This window comes from Petromyzon marinus, chromosome 19, assembly GCF_048934315.1.
Source record: "Petromyzon marinus isolate PM22_M1 ecotype Great Lakes invasive population chromosome 19, UKy_Petmar_22M1.pri1.0, whole genome shotgun sequence".
Taxonomy (NCBI): Eukaryota; Metazoa; Chordata; class Hyperoartia; order Petromyzontiformes; family Petromyzontidae; genus Petromyzon; species Petromyzon marinus.
The window spans coordinates 7,411,064-7,432,918 of record NC_133685.1 but is presented as its reverse complement, the minus strand read 5'-3'; the positions used below and the strand labels follow the sequence as shown (position 1 = coordinate 7,432,918).

The window sequence follows — 21,855 nt, the reverse complement described above, 5'->3', positions numbered from 1 at the left end:
ACTAGACAGTTGCCAGGTATGAGACATCGTGAACTGATACAAGATCCTTAACACACACCATGCATCATGTCACTAGATAGTTGCCAGGTATTAGACATTGGGAACTGATACAAGATCCTTAACACACACTATGCATCATGTCACTAGACAGTTTTCCAGGTATTAGACATCGTGAACTGATACAAGATCCTTAATACACACCATGCATCATGTGACCAGACAGTTGCCAGGTATTAGACATCGTGAACTGATACAAGATCCTTAATACACACCATGCATCATGTGACCAGACAGTTGCCAGGTATTAGACATCGTGAACTGATACAAGATCCTTAACACACATCATGCATCATGTCACCAGACAGTTGCCAGGTATTAGACATCGTGAACTGATACAAGATCCTTAATACACACCATGCATCATGTGACCAGACAGTTGCCAGGTATTAGACATCGTGAACTGATACAAGATCCTTAATACACACCATGCATCATGTGACCAGACAGTTGCCAGGTATTAGACATCGTGAACTGATACAAGATCCTTAACACACACCATGCATCATGTCACCAGACAGTTGCCAGGTATGAGACATCGTGAACTGATACAAGATCCCTAATTCACACCATGCATCATGTGACCAGACAGTTGCCAGGTATTGGTGAACTTGTGCAGGGTCTTCAATACACGTATGCACCCTGAATGGATCCTAAAATTTGCATATTGTCAGAATCAGAATACGTATTTATGCTGGAAGAATTCGATGAACTATCAATGTATTTTTGTACAGATGTCCTCGTCCTATAAACGTCGCTCTATATCAGTTCACCACGTAGGCTTTCGCGACCAATATTATTCATAATAAAGGTTTTGGGGTTAGATCGCGTTATTATAAATGTGTTGTAACCCTCCACCACCCGACACAGCCGGTAAGATTTGTCACGTAAACAAAACGCGCCAATTAGTTTACTGCTTCAGCCCACCGGTGTGTTGGAGAGTAAGAATTGTAAATGTTGTGGCGGTTTTGCAACAAATTGATTTAGTTTCATAAACTTCAATACTATGATACAGTATATGACTACATCTAAACTAAACATGTCAAGATTATTTGACCACTTTTCTCCAAAAGAAACCTCTTTGAGTAAAAACCTTGGCTCTGGAACGTAGGAAAATACAGTATAAGCCCAGTAAAAACAATACAGTATATGCACTCTGTGAACAGTGATGTCTAGTCTTGTAATGATTCGAGGGAACAAAATTCTAATTCCATTCCATGCTCATCAAGCTGCTCATGAGTTTGATTAAAAAAAAAGTAAAATCATCCTCGTGTTATCCTATCCTATCTTCTTCTTCCGTACGTCTGATGTAGATGCAGATACAATTTCACATTCAGGCGGTCAAGCCAGATGTCTTCTTCGTATTTGTGGATCGGGGCATTGCATCGTTATATGTTGTACGGTCTGTTCTGGATGACCACAGTCGCACACTGGAGAGTTTTTAATTTTCCATTTGTGCATCAGGTATCCGCATCTACTGCCATGGTTTGTGGATGTGGTTTAGGGTGGGCCATGAGCTTTGTGGAAGATCAAACCCAGGGATCTTCTGCCATGCGTCTTTCACAACTAGGTGTTTGTGAGTTATTTTGAACCCGCTCAGTTCCCATCCCATGAGATTCTCAGAGCAGAGATTCTGAGATAATTTAATACGGGAACTTACACAGCACCTAACGTGTTAGGCAAAACGGTTAATACGATGCAAATTAAACCATGAAGGGACTGCTATAACATTGATGTACAAGCACAAATCAAACCCTCACACCACTTGTTATTAACACTGCCTTTGTAAAACAATATATACGACAGGCTGACGTTTTAGACAATGGCCCTACTTCAAGGAGTAGGGAGATGGGCTGACTTAAAGTTGGAGACCACATAGTACACTGTGGGGAACCTGAGAAAACTGGGATATTTTAAAGTTGATTAACAGTATTGAATTGACATATGAACAGATTTATTGTAACATTTAATTAGGTATTTAACTCAAATATATGTTCGCATATTTGCCTTTGATTGGTTTGGGTTGATATGCACTCCTTATTAATGGACAGTTGTTCACTTACCAACTTTTTGTTTTAAGTTCCCAGTTTTCTCAGGTCCAGTGTGTAATCTGCAATCTCCAACCTTCACGTCAGCCCATGTTCCAACCCTTGCTCTCTCCACCCTGAAGAGACATTCCTCGAGACACTACGCTGTCATATGTTCTGCTATAAGCTAGTGTTAATATTTTTTGTTGCGAACTTCACCGTGCCGTCGGAAATTAGAAAAATTATCATCATAATTTCCTTTCTCCATTCTCATTGGGTATGATTCTTTCCACCCTTCCTGCTGGCCCAATTCCCATCCTATCTCATCCCAAAATTATTTATCCTATTCCCATCCGTTGCTATGTGATGTCCTAGTAAACACGACACGTTGAGCCAACATTGATCCAATCACATACCAACGTCGACCCAACGTTCCATGTTTACTGGGGTCCCTTTCCCTACGAGTTCCCGTTTAGTTCATTTTCATTCCCGTAGAGTCTACGGAATCCCATTATATCAATCTCAAGAATGATTACATACACTCCTGTGCCTGTTATACATGCATCAAATAAGATTAATGTTACTGTTCTATTCACGAAGTGTATTTTAATTGATCTAGCCTCGTATCCGAATGAGACAGTACAAGACAGAATGAGATAGCACAAACAAGACATAGTGTGGAACTGACTGAGACAGCATGAAACAGCTTAGGGGTGCCAAGGTGGGGAGATGTTAACTACCTCGCCTGGCATACAGAAGATCGTAGGTTGGATCCTGACCCTGAATATTTGGATTTTGCATGTTCTCCCCGTGGTTGCGTGGATTTTTCTCCGGGTCCTCCAGTGTTTCCCTACACATTTACAAAACATACGTTTGGAGTATTTGACTACTATAAATTGCCACATTATAAGCCACTTCGTTGAGCTATCATTTGTGGCCAGGTCGCTTCTGAAAAAATGATGTGGGCCTCACCTGGTAAAATAAAACATATTTTTAGTTTAGTTTCAGGCGACAGCATTAAACATAGGGGCACACAATTAAATAGTGCAGACGAGCCGATATTGATGAGACAAAATGATGCAAACAATACAGACAATATACAGTAGACAATAACAAAAAGGAGGCAGAGAGGAATTGATGTTTGAGTGGAAACGTGGGCCACGTTGAGAGGCTCCCGTGCACGTGTGGCCTCGCTCCGCTTTATCGCCACCTGCTGGTAAAGGTGAACATAAAAAGACAAAGATCCCCCGCGTAGCATGTAACAGACTGTTGGGGCAAGTGCTGTTTGCGAGCACCTATGGAGGCCGGCACGGCAACCGAGGAGGTGGGTGGCCAACACCACGCCCGGCCGCCTTTGTCTCCCCGGTGGTGATGTTTACGCACCGTGCCGGGTACTCATTTGAAGCTGAGTCGACCTACGGGAGACGCAGGACCTGTTCAGATAATCGTCACTTGGTGTTGGCCGTGAACGGGAATCGAACTCGGGTGGCCACTGCTCTCAACACGCACACCAACCTTGTCCAGTTACTAAATGCACCGTGAACGCTCTCAATAATAATTAATGCAGTAATAACATTCAATGAACCATGAGCCGACGGAGCCAGTGGGGGGGGGGGGGGGGGCGACGGAGCCGGGGTGGGGGGGGCGACAGCGCGAGCAGAGGGAGCCGACACTGACTCACTCGCACATCATGCACTGACTCACTCACACATCATACACTGACTCACTCACTCATCATGCACTGACTCACTCGCACATCATGCACTGACTCACTCACACATCATACACTGACCCACTCACACATCATACACTGACTCACTCGCACATCATGCACTGACTCACTCACACATCATGCACTGACTCACTCACACATCATACACTGACTCACTCACACATCATACACTGACTCACTCGCACATCATGCACTGACTCACTCACACATCATGCACTGACTCACTCACTCATCATGCACTGACTCACTCGCACATCATACACTGACTCACTCACTCATCATGCACTGACTCACTCGCACATCATACACTGACTCACTCACTCATCATGCACTGACTCACTCATCATGCACTGACTCACTCGCACATCATACACTGACTCACTCACACATCATACACTGACTCACTCACACATCATACACTGACTCACTCACTCATCATGCACTGACTCACTCGCACATCATACACTGACCCACTCACACATCATGCACTGACTCACTCGCACATCATGCACTGACTCACACATCATACACTGACTCACCCACACATCATGCACTGACTCACTCACACATCATACACTGACTCACTCGCACATCATGCACTGACTCACTCACGCATCATACACTGACTCACTCACTCATCATGCACTGACTCACTCGCACATCATACACTGACCCACTCACACATCATGCACTGACTCACTCGCACATCATGCACTGACTCACTCACACATCATACACTGACTCACTCACACATCATGCACTGACTCACTCACACATCATACACTGACTCACTCGCACATCATACACTGACTCACTCGCACATCATACACTGACTCACTCGCACATCATGCACTGACTCACTCACGCATCATACACTGACTCACTCACTCATCATGCACTGACTCACTCACTCATCATGCACTGACTCACTCACACATCATACACTGACTCACTCACACATCATACACTGACTCACTCGCACATCATGCACTGACTCACTCACACATCATACACTGACTCACTCACTCATCATGCACTGACTCACTCGCACATCATGCACTGACTCACTCACACATCATGCACTGACTCACTCACACATCATACACTGACTCACTCACTCATCATGCACTGACTCACTCGCACATCATGCACTGACTCACTCACACATCATACACTGACTCACTCACACATCATACACTGACTCACTCGCACATCATGCACTGACTCACTCACACATCATGCACTGACTCACTCACACATCATACACTGACTCACTCACACATCATACACTGACTCACTCACACATCATACACTGACTCACTCACACATCATGCACTGACTCACTCACACATCATACACTGACTGACTCACTCATCATGCACTGACTCACTCGCACATCATACACTGACTCACTCACTCATCATGCACTGACTCACTCATCATGCACTGACTCACTCACATATCATACACTGACTCACTCACACATCATACACTGACTCACTCACACATCATACACTGACTCACTCACACATCATACACTGACTCACTCACACATCATGCACTGACTCACTCACACATCATACACTGACTGACTCACTCATCATGCACTGACTCACTCGCACATCATACACTGACTCACTCACTCATCATGAACTGACTCACTCATCATGCACTGACTCACTCGCACATCATACACTGACTCAGTCACACATCATACACTGACTCACTCACACATCATGCACTGACTCACTCACATATCATACACTGACTCACTCACACATCATACACTGACTCACTCACACATCATACACTGACTCACTCACACATCATACACTGACTCACTCACACATCATACACTGACTCACTCACTCATCATGCACTGACTCACTCACACATCATACACTGACTCACTCACTCATCATGCACTGACTCACACATCATGCACTGACTCACTCACACCATGCACTGGCTCACTCACTCATCATGCACTGACTCACTCACACATCATATACTGACTCACTCACACCATGCACTGACTCACTCACACATCATGCACTGACTCACTCACACATCATACACTGACTCACTCACACATCATACACTGACTCACTCACACATCATGCACTGACTCGCTCATCATGCGCTTACTCACTCACACATCATACACTCGCACAACCACTGACCTATTCACTCATCATACACAGGTTCACTCAACGTGTGCTGGCTCACTCGCACATCATACACTCACTCACACTGCCGCTGACTCGCTCACACATCATGCACTGTCTCACACATCATGCACTGACTCACTAACATCATACACTGACTCACTCACACCATGCACTGACTCACTCACACATCATGCACTGACTCGCTCACACATCATGCACTGACTCACTCACACATCATACACTGACTCACACATCATGCACTGACTCACTCACACATCATACACTCGCACAACCACTGACCCATTCACTCATCATACACAGGTTTACGCAACGTGTGCTGGCTCACTCGCACATCATACACTCACTCACACTGCCGCAGACTCGCTCACACATCATACACCCACTCACTCATCATGCGCTAACGCATCGTGCGCTGACTCACACATCATGCACTGACTCACTCACACCATGCACTGGCTCACTCACTCATCATGCACTGACTCACTCACACATCATACACTGACTCACTCACACCATGCACTGACTCACTCACACATCATGCACTGACTCACTCACACATCATACACTGACTCACTCACACATCATACACTGACTCACTCACACATCATGCACTGACTCGCTCATCATGCGCTTACTCACTCACACATCATACACTCGCACAACCACTGACCCATTCACTCATCATACACAGGTTCACTCAACGTGTGCTGGCTCACTCGCACATCATACACTCACTCACACTGCCGCTGACTCGCTCACACATCATGCACTGTCTCACACATCATGCACTGACTCACTAACATCATACACTGACTCACTCACACCATGCACTGACTCACTCACACATCATGCACTGACTCGCTCACACATCATGCACTGACTCACTCACACATCATACACTGACTCACACATCATGCACTGACTCACTCACACATCATACACTCGCACAACCACTGACCCATTCACTCATCATACACAGGTTCACGCAACGTGTGCTGGTTCACGCGCACATCATACACTCACTCACACTGCCGCAGACTGGCTCACACATCATACACTCACTCACTCATCATGCGCTAACGCATCGTGCGCTGACTCACACATCATACACTCACTCAACCTAATACTGACTCACTGATCATACGCTGACTCACACATCATACGCTGACTCGCACATCATACACTCGCGCTGCTGCTGACTCACTCGCACATCATACACTGACTCACACATCATACACTGACTCACACATCATACACTGACTCACACTACCACTGACTCACTCACACATCATACACTGGGAGTGTCGTGCTGCCAGCTATGGCTGCAGGTTTTGTCGTACGTGTTTTGTATATCGTTTATTGTTAAATTTAAAATCACAGTTCCTATGATTGCTGTTGTTACATTGATTTTTATAGCTTTAATTTGGTCTGGTTGTGGTGTAATAGTTTTCTGCAATGTAGATTCATATTTTGTTTGTTGTGGTGGCACCCGACTTAAGAGCCGCATGGCTCACAGGGCTATACCTAATAAATGAAACTTGACTATTGATAGTTTTTTTTCATTTACAAATTCATTTACAATAAAATAAAAAAATCACTAATCTACAGTGAAATCTGAGTGATTAAGCGTCACTCCATAAAGCAGAGGTTTAAATGTTAGGGGCCGTCCATAAATGACGTCACGCGATTTTGGACGATTTTTGACCCCCCCCCCCCCCTTCGTCACACGACGTCACAAAAAGTCAGACCCTCCCTCAAATATGACGTCACAAAGCTCTGCCCCCCCCCCAAAAAAAATAACATGCTTCAAATCGCTTTAAACTATTATCATTGTCGTGCGTATTTAATGTGGCGCTGCACTCTGATGACGTAGGAGAAAACACTGATGAAAAAGTATATTTAATTAAGTAGAACGTGTTGTCTATATTAATTTAAAGGTGCGCATTTTGATGTGACGTCACATTTCTCAAAGCCCCCCCCTCGTCACAAGTTTCTGACCCCCCCCCCCCCCCCCTAGGTGCGTGACGTCATTTATGGACGGCCCCTAAGGTTCACTCGGTGGGGAAGCCAGATTTTATGCCGGGGCGTGAATAAGTTATTTTCGTATATCTCTTAAACAAATTAAATGTAAAATTACCATAGAGCGCACGAGCAAGTCATGCCATTAACCGAGGCATTCAGGGGCATAGACGGGTTCACCAACTTCCATACAACAGGCACGCTTGTGGCTCGAGAATTGCGAGTTCACAAATGCACGTCAATTGCATTTATTTTACACTGGTCAGCTTCGAGAGGTTTTACAGTACTGTACATGGACTCCTTTCCGAGATCCGAACCAACCTGTCCGTATGTCCAGTTCGTTGTTCGGACCGAGAGTCGTAAGCTCAACCGCCGTGCAATAGATGGCAGTTGTGGCATCTACATCTGCAGAACATGAAGAATAAAGTGACATCTACAGGAGATTATACAACTTTTAAAGCCATTCTCTGTGTTTAGTGTACATGCCGTACATCTGGAATCGACAGGAGTAAAGTTGGACTTACGGACAAATCGACTGACGAACAGACCTCTGGAAACGATCTCGTTCGTAAGTCGATGAGTCCCTGTACAGTATTATTATTATTGGGCCATGAGCCAATATCAGATATTACACTTGCCAGTGACACCAGGGTTAGCATAACTTTAGTGGTTTCAATTTATTTGTGGCCAATAACAGTGAATTATATAACCATTTGGAAGTAGTAGGTTATCAAATTATTCAATCGTATTGGCCATATAAATTGGTACTGTAATTATAAAGTGGTACCACATTTTGCGCTGGCAGATCTATTAAATGTGCCATCACTTTTCTTTTATGTATTTTGGAAATAGGGGAGATGATGAGGTGTGCAGAGCTGAAGAATATAACTGGGTGCATGACCTAGCAAACTCTTTTGTCACCGAAATGACCAGATGACACTCAAGAGATCGTCTCAGCGCACATAAGGTGGGCACAGTCGGTGATGCAGAAACTTACAACGTATGCAACAAACCAACTCGAACACTTTCAGTATACGATGGCACAAACTCATCAGATAGAAAAGCTGTGTGCCGGATGGAAACAAGCGATGAATAATACATGAGAAGGGTAATTTATAGACATCATGACCAGAGCCACACTGCACTCGCAATGCTTTGCATGATGCCGTCTTGTGACTCAAGGTCCTAATAAGAAGAGTAAGCAATTGTCTATACTGTACTGACGAGTTGTCTTTACTTTGTCCTCCCCTCGGCTGACTGCCATCAAAGACGGTGGTCACTGCATCGTGCGCTTTCAGATGCGCTTCCATGGCCATCTGGAATGCTCTTCCTTCCGATATTAGAAAGCCACTGGAGTGATGGACTTTTAAATCTAGATTGAAAATGAATTTCTTTAAAGCTGCTTTTGTGTAATGTCTTCCTTCTCCCGCACCTCCAATTAACACGATTGGCTACGTATGCTGCAAAAGAAGTTCAACATACATACAGTTGGTATTTACATTTTATATTACATTACTCTCGTTTACCGAGTCTCAAGACTGTTTGCAAGGTCTTGATACGTGTTTTGTAAGGGGGGAGACGATTGCTGTTGTCCAATTAAGTAAAACAAACACATTCCTGCGGAGGGGGCTGGTAGGAACGTTGGTTGCTCGGTCAGTGGCCAGGGTCAACAGCAGCGTAGTGTATTCCACAAATATGCCCGACTGTGAGGGCGGGCACAAGCCGGCGTGAGCAGGTTAAACGTTGCGTTTTATAAGGGCACCACGGGGTGACCAGCCCCACCCCACCAAGCCCCACCCCTCCCACCCCCCACCCAGCCCCACCCTCCCCACCCAACCCCTCCCCACCCTCCCCAGCCCCTCCCCACCCAGCCCCTCCCTACCCTCCCCTCTCCACCCAGCCCTACCCCTCCCATTTTTTTTTTATATCCGAATGTCCGGATACACGTGGACAGACATCCACAATTAATCCCCTGCCTCCTGTGAGAATTAATCCCGGTTGGGCTTCCAGTCCACTACGTTTCCTACCAGTAATAAAGGTAAATTTGGACCATCGCGCAGGCGACACAGTTTACTTACTGTAATTTCATTTCCTCCATTTTTGTTGATATTTTCCATCTTATTCAATTATTTGGCATCACTTACTAAGAAACCCATTTTTCCTAATGTCAGAAAGTCGCACATGCTACATAGAGTTAAAGTAACCAGAAAGAGTTATTAGATTGAGACACAACGTATTGTCCACCAAATTTCGGTATTATTATTCGTGTCGGGGCTGCAGCTATTGAGGCACTTTTCACTCCTTATTTACTCTGTCGAATGAACCACAAAGACAATTTTTTGTATTTTTTGTTTATTTGTTATGGAGTCCGGCGATTACAAAAACTCACCAATAACTAAGACCATTTAGAACTAAATACAATATTGAAATGAAGCAATGTTTGAATCGGAATAATCTTTGAGATAATGACATGAATATTGCAATAGTTTATATTCTGCACGGCCTATATAAAGTTACCGTTTTGTCTGTGAACCCTGAAGGGACTCAGATGCCTGCATATAACATGTTGCCACACGCGTGCTATATTGTTACATAAATTAACTCAAATTGCTACCAAACAATATCGTGCGTTAACTACAGAAAGGATGGAAGACAAGGAAGAAGTATTTACAAAGCACTTTGAGCCCGCCTTAAGCTGACAGTCTACAGTGAATATTATTTTAATTATCCCAAAACATTACCAGACTCATCCACAGCATCGGCACAGGAATTCATATTAAGACTATTTTCAGCGACACTTTCTGAACTTCGTTTAAAAAAATAATTGTTCCCATAAAGGCATTACAAATAATATGTAGTTTACATTCTGTAAGCCAGTAGGGTTTGTTTAAAAGTGTTGATTTGTTGATGCTGAAAGAATCCTGAAGTGAGAGTTAAAAAAAATTGCCATCTAATCTAGATCTGAACATAGACATAACTTCAACCGAGAAGATGGATACAAATTTAGCAATCATTGGAAGGATGTTATTAACCAGGTAAAACCTGAACTGCTTTATAGTTTGCCTTCATATCCGCATCTCCAGTTTCTTCAGCCTTCTACTCCCCCAGGCCCACTCACTGCCCAGCTCCGGCATTGTGTCGAACTTGCGGTGCAAGTAGCAGAGTCCCACTCCCCCTACCCCACACCCACACCCTCTCTATTTCTCCTCCCTGGCTCCTCCCCCCTCTTGCCTTATATAACCTCTTGTCACAAGCAGCTCTTTTGCCCACTACAGCAATTTGTTTCTTGCTGTGGCTGTTCCACCTGATGACAGACGCTTGTGTTGCTTCCGAAACGTCGTGATTTATTTTATACCTACGTGACTTTACCGAAAGAACGAAAGAGTAAAACATTTCCATACCCGGTGTTGTATTACAGCAACAAGTTACCAACTTCAGGAAAATGTTTCCAAATACTGTCCAGATGGAAGACAAATCTGAGAAGCACGTACAGCAGCTCTACAGCTTCGAGACTGTACAAAAAGTCTTCACCCTCCATATAACCTTATAAAAACACACGAATCCTGTCATTTTCAGTAACTTTCCATTGCATTATGTTCTCATATTTATGATTTTCAGGTTCAAACCCACTGTCAGCGATATCTTTTGCAGGGGAAATATTGCCAATCATACGAATATATACTTTTATATATACATATATTGACGTTGTAATTTATGCTATAAGCAGTGACACACAACGGCTTGATCTTAATTACCATATGGGTGGTGCACTGGAGCAGTGGCATGCACGGTGGTTCATTGCCTGCACTATTAATCTGACGACCTCAGTTTGATTCTTCACCAGAGCTAATATTAGGTGGAGAGTGATATCTGCGCACAAGTCCTGGACCTCACCTCTTCACATCACACTGACCAGCGCCGTGAGTTGAAACAAGCCCCGTAACTGACATTGTACAGGGAGGCCTTTATCCAGCAGTGGATTTCATATCGAAATTTGCAGTATGCTTTGCTGCAAAAAAAACCCGTTTCAGCAACTCCTCTCAGAAATAACCAAGAGGTAGAAATCAACTGTCAGCCCTGCACACATCGGGGAAGTGCCAAAGCGTCAACTATTAATGCTGTCCAGCTGTTAAAACTTGATTCGTCAATGCCACTCACAAACGCGTTTACTAATTCGCAATGTCGCACACTAATTTTTATTGAGTGGATGACTGAAAAAGGGTTTAATTGCATTTTTTTTATGGACTTTGATAATAGTTCTAATGAAAGCATCATTTGATAGACATCGCATGTAACTGTGCAACAGTTACAAATACTAACAAAACAACATAAGGAGTGCTCTCAGTTTTACATAGGGAATCATAAAAAAAACCTTATAAAAACGAACGCAAACATTCAAACCACAATATTCCAAAACAACAGTTAAACATCACAAAGGCAGACTTGAATAAGGCAGAATTCTGGGTAAGCACATGCGCACTAGCAATTCTAAAGCTGCAATACAGTACTTATCTGTCATATGGAATTCAGTGAACTTGACTGCTTGTACAGGTTAATTTACTGTTAGTGCTCTCAAGCATTTACTTCACACTTTAGAAATATGACATGAAGCTCATTCAGCGTGATGGTGATGCAGATTAAACTGTACAGTACACGTCGTGATTTTTTTTAAGTGTTATGAAATTGTATAATATGTAGCTATTTAGTAGTACAGTATAACAAGTCCGTTAGATGTGTATGGGTGTTCCCGGTTAAATTAAATGCAAGTATTATTTGCTTAGTTTCAATATGCCAGGCATACCCCAAAACCAGGCAACTCTCTCTCTCCATTGTTACTCTGGCTTCGAGAGATGTTACTCTACATGAACTCTGTTTACATCTGCTTCAAGCAATTAAAACACACGTGGCAGGAATAGAAAATGTTAAAACTATATCATACACCACTGACAAAAAAATGGAAGTTTTAAGCCGGAGAAATACAACGCCCAATCTATGTGCATATATTAGATAGTGCCACACATTATTTGCTCTTAAAGTAATTCAACGATAAGTCCATTAGGCGAGACTTTAGTTTAAAGAGTTAATATGTTAAATAAAGGCCTTTAAAAGAATAGTTCATGTTCATCCGTAGACGTCATCGCTTAGTCTGATGTACTTTTCTTCAAGTAAGCAATCAGGTTGTTACGTTCGTCTTTTTTCTTTATTCCGGCGAAGATCATCTTCGTGCCGGGGATGTACTTCTTTGGGTTCTCCAAGTAGACATAGAGTGTATCTTCCTCCCAGGTGATGCCTTGATATATCAGTGTAAATCAGATACACACGTATACACAAACGTAAAATTATACCAACAGAGATACAAAAAAACAACATGTTTGACAATAAGATTTGAGGTTTCCACAGCATTTATTATGTTCATATTTAAACTTTATTTGGATCGCACTTTAGCGTGCGACTTCATCACCAAGTTACTGCTCAAGTCTTCCTCCTCGTCCACAAGGTCAAGGGTCAATTGGGAGTGGGAATGTGACGAGATGGCAAATTACATACCCTTCGACTTGTTGGCATCGGTGTACGAATAGCCTGGAGCCTGGCCCGTCTTGCGACCAAAGAGGCCCCACAAATTGGGCCCAGTCTTGTGCTTGCCGCCACTCTCAACGGTGTGACACTGTGAGCACTTCTGCACAAACACTTTCTTGCCCTTCTCCACATCTGCCATTGCTCTGCATAAAACAGGGAATTCAGGGGATTATTGTGTCCATTTGTTCTGCATCCAAAAATGGGAGGGGTGGGGCTGGGTGGAGAGAGGAGGGTGGGGAGGGGATGGGTGGGGAGGGAGGGGCTGGGTAGGGAGCGGAGGGTGGGGAGGGGATGGGTGGGGCTGGGTGGGGGGTTGGAGGGGTGGGGTTGGGTGGGGAGGGGCTGGTCACCCCGTGGTGCCCTTATAAAACCCAACGTTTAACCTACTCATGCCGGCTCGTGCCCGCCCTCACAGTCGGGCATATATGCGGAATACACCACGTGGTGCCACCGTTGACCCTGGCCATTGACCGAGCAACCCAATGTTCCTACCAGTTCCCTCCACAGGAATGTGTTTCTATTGCCAGAAAGGGTACTATATATTCTTATTATTCATCATTTTTGATCCTTGCACAAAAGGTACCATAGATATAACTGCTCGACCCGATCTGTAAGAGTTTCGATACATGCATTGTCTTTGTACTGTTCGCCTTTGGCGTTCTCTGGTCTAACACTGGTGAGACAAGGCCATAATAGAGAAGGCTGTCTCTGGTGTAAGCCAATCAGTTTCAAGGACAATGCATAAATTATCAGAGCATGTTAATTTTCACATTTTGTCACAAGCATGTGTGGTTAATGCAGACATGATGCCTTAGAAAAGGTATCTATTTTGGTATTCTTGGTTCTTTCGGTAAAGTCACGTAGAAGGGAAACAATAAAATAATAAAAATATAAAATAACATTCTCACGACGTTTCGACTGCAACACAAGCAATCATCATCAGGTGTGAAAACCACAGCAAGAAATTTTGAAAAAAGTGGTGGTTGTTTTAATGTTAGCACCACGGAGAGCGATTTGGCAGTTATTCAGATGGACGAGGCCATCTATGTTTCAGAAAAGAGGAGGGGGGAGACAGAAATAATGGATGCGGTCTGAAAGCCACCGTAAGCGTGAACAATCAATTAAGACCCAAAATGGTTCATCAAATCCTTCTAATGATTGCTAAGCCAGAATCCATCTTCTCGGTTGAAACTGTCTCTGTGTTTGTATGCGTGGATAGCCTCATGAACGAATCTCTCATGGTAGCCAGATGGCTTGTAGAGAACCTCTGTCTTGGAGAAGTCAATGTCATGTGAGCCTACTGAATTATAACAGTGATCTGCCACGGCCGAGGTGTTGGTCGTACCGTGTTTTAGGTCTATTTTGTGTTCACGGATGCGGTCCGAGACATGTCGTTTGGTTTCTCCAATGTAACTACTATCACAGAGGCAACTTAGTTTGTAGACGCCAGGGTACTGTATGTCCGGAATCGCATCTTTTACAGACGGAACCAGATCACGGATTTTATGTAATGTGTTGAATCGGACCTGGATCTTGTGTTTATTCAAGAATTTGGAGATCTTTTTTGTGATCCCCGCAATGTAGGGCAAAGTGATGGTTTTGAATGGCTCCTCAAGAGGGTCCTTCTTCATGGTTGGAGGGATAGCTTTGCGGATTGTGTAGTCGGAGTAACCATTAGCCTTAAGAGCTTGGTGTACGTGCTTGAGTTCACTGGCTATGTGTTCCTGGTCGGATATGCATTGGGCTCTATGGTGCAGTCTTGATGAGGGAATTCTTCTGGGATGGATGGTGGTGGGAATCTGGTTTCAGGTAAGCATCCATATGGGTAGCTTTCCTGTAGACAGAGTGGCTCATTGAACCATCAGGTCTCTTTTTTATTAGGACATCCAAAAAAGGTAGCTTGCCATCTTTTTCGACTTCCATGGTAAATCTGATGGCTGGGTGCATGGAATTGATGTGGTCGAGGAATTGGTCTAGAGCAGGCCGGCCATGTGGCCAGATGACGAAAGTGTCATCCACTTACCTCTTCCATAAGGTTGGGCGCAGAGTGGCAGTCTGGATGGCGTCAGTCTCAAATTTATCCATGAAAATGTTGGCTACAACCGGAGATAGGGGGGAGCCCATTGGGGTGCCCTCAGATTGTTTGTAGAAAGTTCCATTCCAAGTGAAGTATGTATTGGTTAAGCAGTGTCTCACCAGCGGGGGTACCTCAGTGTTTAGTCCTTGATGGACCAAGTCTTCAATGATTGCGATGGTGTCAGGTACAGGAACTTTGGTGAATAAGGAAACTACATCAAAACCTTCAAGCAGGTCGTCTAGGGACAGGGAAATACCCGTGATTGTCGATACCAGGTGAGTAGAATTTTGTACCGCAGAGGTGTTTTTTCCAGTGTAAGTCCGCAGGATTACAGACAGAAAACGAGCCAGTTTGTAGGTAGGGGAGTTGATAGTAGCGACGATGGGACGAAGGGGTATATCTACTTTATGCATTTTTGGTAAGCCGGGCCAGGAACAGATGGAGTGTTTGTGTGAACTAATATAAATGACATGTAAAAATCCTTACATGAAAGGATTTGGCCTTTAACAGGTAGCAAAGCATTTATTTGCAAGGCAATTTAACAAATTGCACGAACATGAACAATACAAAAACATGTCGTGTGACGAGGGGGGCAAAGCGAAAAAGTGAAGGGAGCAACGTATCTAACTCAGCAATGTAAACAAACCCTGAAAATGGCGCTGACGGCCCACAATGCATTGCGAGATCATGTGCCCTTTCGAGCCCTATACACCACACTCCCGGTGAAAGTGCGCCATCTAATGGGGACATGGGGGCATTACAGGAGAAAGGTAAAATTTTATTTAATAATATTTGGACAAGTTCGGCGGGCCGGATTAAAAAGCCCAACGGGCCGTGTACGGCCCGGGGGCCGTACTTTGCCCATGTCTGCACTAGACTCTCACCGGTCACTCACCATTGATTACTCACTACTCACGTGACACAACTCCCTCCGCAGACACACTCAATACATACCTGACACAATGCCTCACTCGCTACGCGCCACTTACCAGGCATTCACTATTTGCATCAGTCACCAGGCACTCACCACCCAACCGAGCACCCCGTCCAAACACACACCACGCACCTATGCCACTTCGCACTTCAAGTGTTTGTCTGTACTTGCGTTGGCAGCGTCACTGGATAACGTGAAATGATGCATGTTATCAAGCAGGTGATGCACCAGTCATTGAGAATAGTGTGTGGTCCGGGATTTTTAGTTCACCCATGTCAAAGAACAGACCTCCCGTGTTGCCTTCTGGGTTCCTATGCATCGCATAACGCTGCCACATACTCCATAGTTTCGCCCATGGGTGCGTTCAATAGGCAGGGCCGCTCCAGAACGCTTTTCTATTGAACGACCTATTAAGCTGCCAACGTATAAAAGGAGCTCACGTCTGGGGTGCCATCTCGCTGACCGTTGTGTAAAAATCCAATCAATTGGAGGAAACCGCACAATTCCCATAAACTCCTCGCCGTTATGAGGCTTTCGGCGTCCTGAAGCAATAAGAGCCAACTTGTTCAATAACAGCCAACTCCTCTCGTAAACGCAATAGGCCAGGGGTGGGCAAATTTTTTGACTCGCGGGCCACAATGGGTTCTAAAATTTGACAGAGGGGCCGGGCCAGGAACAGATGGATGGAGTGTTTGTGTGAACTAATATAAATGACGCGTAAAAATCATTAAATGAAATGATTTGGCCTTTAACAGGTAGCAAAGCATTTCTTTGCAAGGCAATTAAACAAATTGCACGAACATAAACAATACAAAAACATGTCGTAACTCCCGTTCAAAGTGCGCCATCTAATGGGGGAAATGGGGCATTACAGGAGAAAGGTAAAATTTAACTTAATAATATTTGGTCAAGTTCGGCGGGCCGGATTAAAAAGCCCAATACGGCCCAGGGGCCGTACTTTGCCCATGTCTGCAATAGGCATTGAACGCACCCCAGCCTATTAGCTGGCAAGGAAAATAAACGTCGTGCAACATGGCCACCGTTAAGTCCCTGTGCAACATGGCCACCGTGAAGTCCCTGTGCAACATGGCCGCCGTGAAGTCCCTGTGCAATATGGCCGCCGTGAAGTCCCTGTGCAACATGGCCACCGTGAAGTCCCTATGCAATATGGCCACCGTGACACCATTGTGCTGAGTGTTGCAAATATCCATGTTATTAACAATGTATTATTTTGTGCACTTATTTGTGCGAATGTGTGAGCGCGTGCGACCACTCATGTGTTACTTTGCATAGGAATGCTGACTGTGTCCCTACTGGAAATCCGTTTCATAGCTCATCAGATTCCTCCAGTTTAAATCAAGATTCTTATTTATGTTCGTGCGTGAGTGTTTTTTGTGTCAATCGATGTATGTACTGTAACTATAGTACGCCGTGTCGGCCTTAACGGGTACTAGCTCAGAGTTTGTTAAATGGCTATATGTGGGAAATGTCTAATTATGACATTATTTGCGATTGTGCACGCGTGTATTTGCAGGTTTGGGTGCGTGTCTCTGCGTGTGTTTTTGTATCTGCCAGTCTTGCCAAGTCAGCCACACAACAACACCTGGGTCTGTCTCGTGATCTCCTGCAGGCAGCGAGCCATCGACGCTTCACGTAGCCTCAAGGTGCACCTAGCCCGGCACAAGCGCCGTGATGATGTCACGGTGGTTGTTGTGTATTTGGTGTTGTGTATTTGTGATGGTCTGTTTGCGTGTCCGTATTTTTGAGAGTACGCATGTGTGTGGACGTAATGATGGACTTAGGGGTGTCTCGACCGGCCCTTAGTTATCACAGAATGTATGCGATTTATTTTGCGTAAATATCTTATGTAAAGCGTAAATACCTTACGGAATTAGGACAAATCTTAGGTTACACAATCTCTAGAATTGTGTAAGCTGTTCGGGTTCTCGGGTCCCAGACCGCATGCTGTGTTCTTCCTTCGAAACGAGTGCCATGGGCCCAATATCAAACATCCAGTGACTCATCACCAGCACGAGAGGGCTTTGCGGCATTGGGAAGAGCCGGACCATCATTTGACCAATGGTAGCTTACTTTTTGGCCAAACAAGTCCCATCACCAGAATGTTATCGATGTTGCTATGAAAATTTGATGGCCGATTTTTTTACTTGCGAGATAACATTTTAGTTTCACTCCTTGTTTGGCAACAACCCATACAAAGCGATCGTGACGATAATTGAGAATTGATGTAAATGTACCCTAATTAACACGACCATGCTTGTACGGTATCTCGGTTGAGCAACGGCAGGTTCCAAATTGTACCAAGCAGAGCCTGTGCACGTGGCCAAGGTCAACCCAGCCGCAGTGTCTTTGAGGGGTTGGCAAAACGTGCATCATGCACGTCGTCCGAGTGTGCGCCACTTAATGAAGACTGTGGCAAAGAATATACTTGTCCCCGTCATAGGAAGATGGAAATCCCACCATTTGGGGTCTATAACTTGAAGATTACTCCTGCTGTGTACGATTTTAAAGGAACCGTGTATGCACGGAGACGCAGACTTTTCCCTAATACGAGCAAAAAAAATGCAGGAATTTTTTTTTATGTGTGTAAGTATCGTGCCCTGATAAATAGTTCGACAGGGCTCAAGCTTAATATCCAAACACCATGGTGGAGGCAGCGATAACCCGATATTGTTGACGCAAGACAAATCACAAAACGCCAATCGACAAACGTCTCGGGCAATGACCCTTATTCAGTGCAGGCAAAGGTGGCAGAAGACAACAGATTTAAGGCAGAACTCTGTGGAGTGCAGAGGCATTGTAAAAATGCGTGTTCTGAAAACATAAATGTCAGAGGAAAACAAATCAATCACCATTGTTTTTTCCACATTAAGCTAAATTGGTGTTCCAGTCTTACGTTAACCAACAGCAATTGTTATCAACCGTGTGGCTATCGGAAGAGTCAAGCTTGCCATACAAAGGTGGTTTTCACCAGGCATTAGAGGACTTAGCGTGCTGTCTCAACGATGGCACCCTCACAACACACGCAATATTTTATCAAATACATTTTGTATAGGTCTAGTCTGGACTTAAAGGGGGTGGGGGGGGCGGAAAGTCCCTGTACCGCATTTACATTCACGCGCTGTAATAGCCTATCGGGCAGGGGTATACGGACTTCCCGTCCACGCTCTCGAGGCATGTCGCCTTCACTTACCTCGTGAATTAGCGGTAAACACTGCGAACCGGGCTGCAGCACAAACACCAGGAGGCTTCCCCGCTCTCCGAAATAACTCGCAAAGCAAATAAACACAACACTCGCTCCACACTGACTGCAATCACTGCGTGGCCAAAACCCGCACCGGCGTTCATATGCGTGTCGCGTTGTGTAAGTGGGAGATACCAAGTGCACTGCAGGGGGGAGGGGGGGATATCAATCTTTAACCACTATCTTTCAAAATACTGCAATCCATATCATATTTTTTGAGCGCATTAATTAAACTGGAAATATAAGTTTAAAAAAAAATGTCAAACGTTGTTAAATAGTAACTTTCTATGAGTATTGTGTGATGTGTAATGTAAAAAAATGCCCTCCCCGTTTCGAATGGATCGGTCTCGCGGCATGTGGGGAGTGATGTCAGTGGCGGTGACGTCACACGGAATCACCCTTCAACTGTCAAGGCGATATTCTTGGTTCTTTCGGTAAAGTCATGTAGAAGGGAAACAATAAAATAATACAAATTTATGTTTATTGTTTCCCTTCTACAATGGTGATTGATTTGTTTTCCTCTGACATTTCTGTTTTCAGAACACGCATTTTTACAATGCCTCTGCACTCCACAGAGTTCTGCCTTAAATCTGTTGTCTTCTGCCACCTTTGCCTGCACTGAATAAGGGTCATTGCCCGAGACGTTTGTGATTTGTCTTGCGTCAACAATATCGGGTTATCGCTGCCCACACCATGGTGTTTGGATATTAAGCTTGAGCCCTGTCGAACTTTATCAGAGCACGATGCACATAAAAAAATATTTTTATTATTTTATTGTTTCCCTTCTACGTGACTTTAACGAAAGAACCAAGAATATGAATCCCTGCAGTCACGAAAGCTTTAAATCAAAATCTATTTTATTTATTCATACTTTGATACTGGCAAAAAAGGTCCCATTTTGTGATGCCATTCATCGTTACTGTTAAAAAAACTCACATTCGTCAAGAGTACTGCGGCCTTAAAATAAAAAAAGTATAACAATCGACGTTTTAGGACAAAAGTCAATCTTCACAGCAAATAAATAGAGGTCAAATATACAGAGTGGATAGTGAGAGTTGCAGGTTGCACTTAACACCATTGGGCCTTGCTGAGAATTAAATTTGTTTAAATGTTTTCTGATTACTATGATATTGGCATATTAAGTCACCTAAGTCCCCTCGTAGTACATAGTGTAACAGACAAACATTACAAAAAATGGAAATACATGAATTTATATTAAATGTAAAATTATAACACTGGCACACTGCATTTTTGGAAGCTTTGTTCTGGTGAGCATAAGGCACAATCCACTTATCAATGTATTGCTGGGCCCAATCAACATATCAATGACAGTACTTTCAACTACCCTAAGTTCCTGAGGCGGATAAATCTGAGAAATACAACAATGTATACATTTATGAAACTAAAGTAAATAAAGTTAGTGAGCAATATTTTTGGATTATGGAAGGATTTGTCTGTTACACAACAGCTAATATTAGGTAACTATTCATATGTCACTTTATAAACTGGTCATTAGAAGAAGAAAACAATTCTCACCAGGTCACATGGTGTATAGTGCAGTCTTCAACACTATCCTGATTAATACGTAGTCTTTTGCGATCAATATTATTCATGACAAACAAAATCATCATCAGGTGTGGTTTTCACACTTGATGATGATTGCTTGTGTTGCAGTCGAAACGTCGTGAGAATTTTATTTTTTATATTTTTATTATGTTATTGTTTCCCTTCTACGTGACTTTACCGAAAGAACCAAGAATATGAATCCCTGCAGTCACAAAAGCTTTATTATCTTACTATCCACTCTGTCACTTTATGTGCTATGCAGAAAGGTCTTAGCTCAAAATATCGCCTTTTAGACAGTGTTATCGAAGAATGTGTTGAGTTTTTGTTTGTTACATATCGTAATATTTAGCTACATTCTCCAAAGGCTTTTGTGGAGCGAATGTTTTCTAGAAAACCCTGGACCAATTGGGAT

The 21,855-nt window shown here is 43.8% G+C and overlaps 1 protein-coding gene across 1 annotated transcript; it reads right to left on the bottom strand.

The window, feature by feature from the left end:
* Positions 1–12,192: 12,192 nt before the first annotated feature.
* Positions 12,193–20,017, bottom strand: LOC116943881 (cytochrome c, somatic-like). The gene is made up of 3 exons (XM_032957188.2): positions 19,827–20,017; positions 13,575–13,747; positions 12,193–13,317 (listed from the first exon to the last, which is right to left on the bottom strand). Exons 2-3 carry the CDS (start codon positions 13,741–13,743, stop codon positions 13,169–13,171), a joined length of 318 nt encoding a protein of 105 aa, XP_032813079.1. The 5' UTR covers positions 13,744–13,747; positions 19,827–20,017; the 3' UTR covers positions 12,193–13,168.
* Between the last annotated feature and the right edge of the window lie 1,838 nt (positions 20,018–21,855).

What these genes read in the sequence shown, in the direction of transcription:
- LOC116943881 (XM_032957188.2), bottom strand. Translation starts at nt 13,743, where the DNA reads ATGGCAGATGTGGAGAAGGGCAAGAAAGTGTTTGTGCAGAAGTGCTCA. An exon ending in CGATGCCAACAAGTCGAAGG is followed by an intron (nt 13,318 to 13,574) that starts GTATGTAATTTG and finishes TGATATATCAAG; the next exon opens with GCATCACCTGGGAGGAAGAT.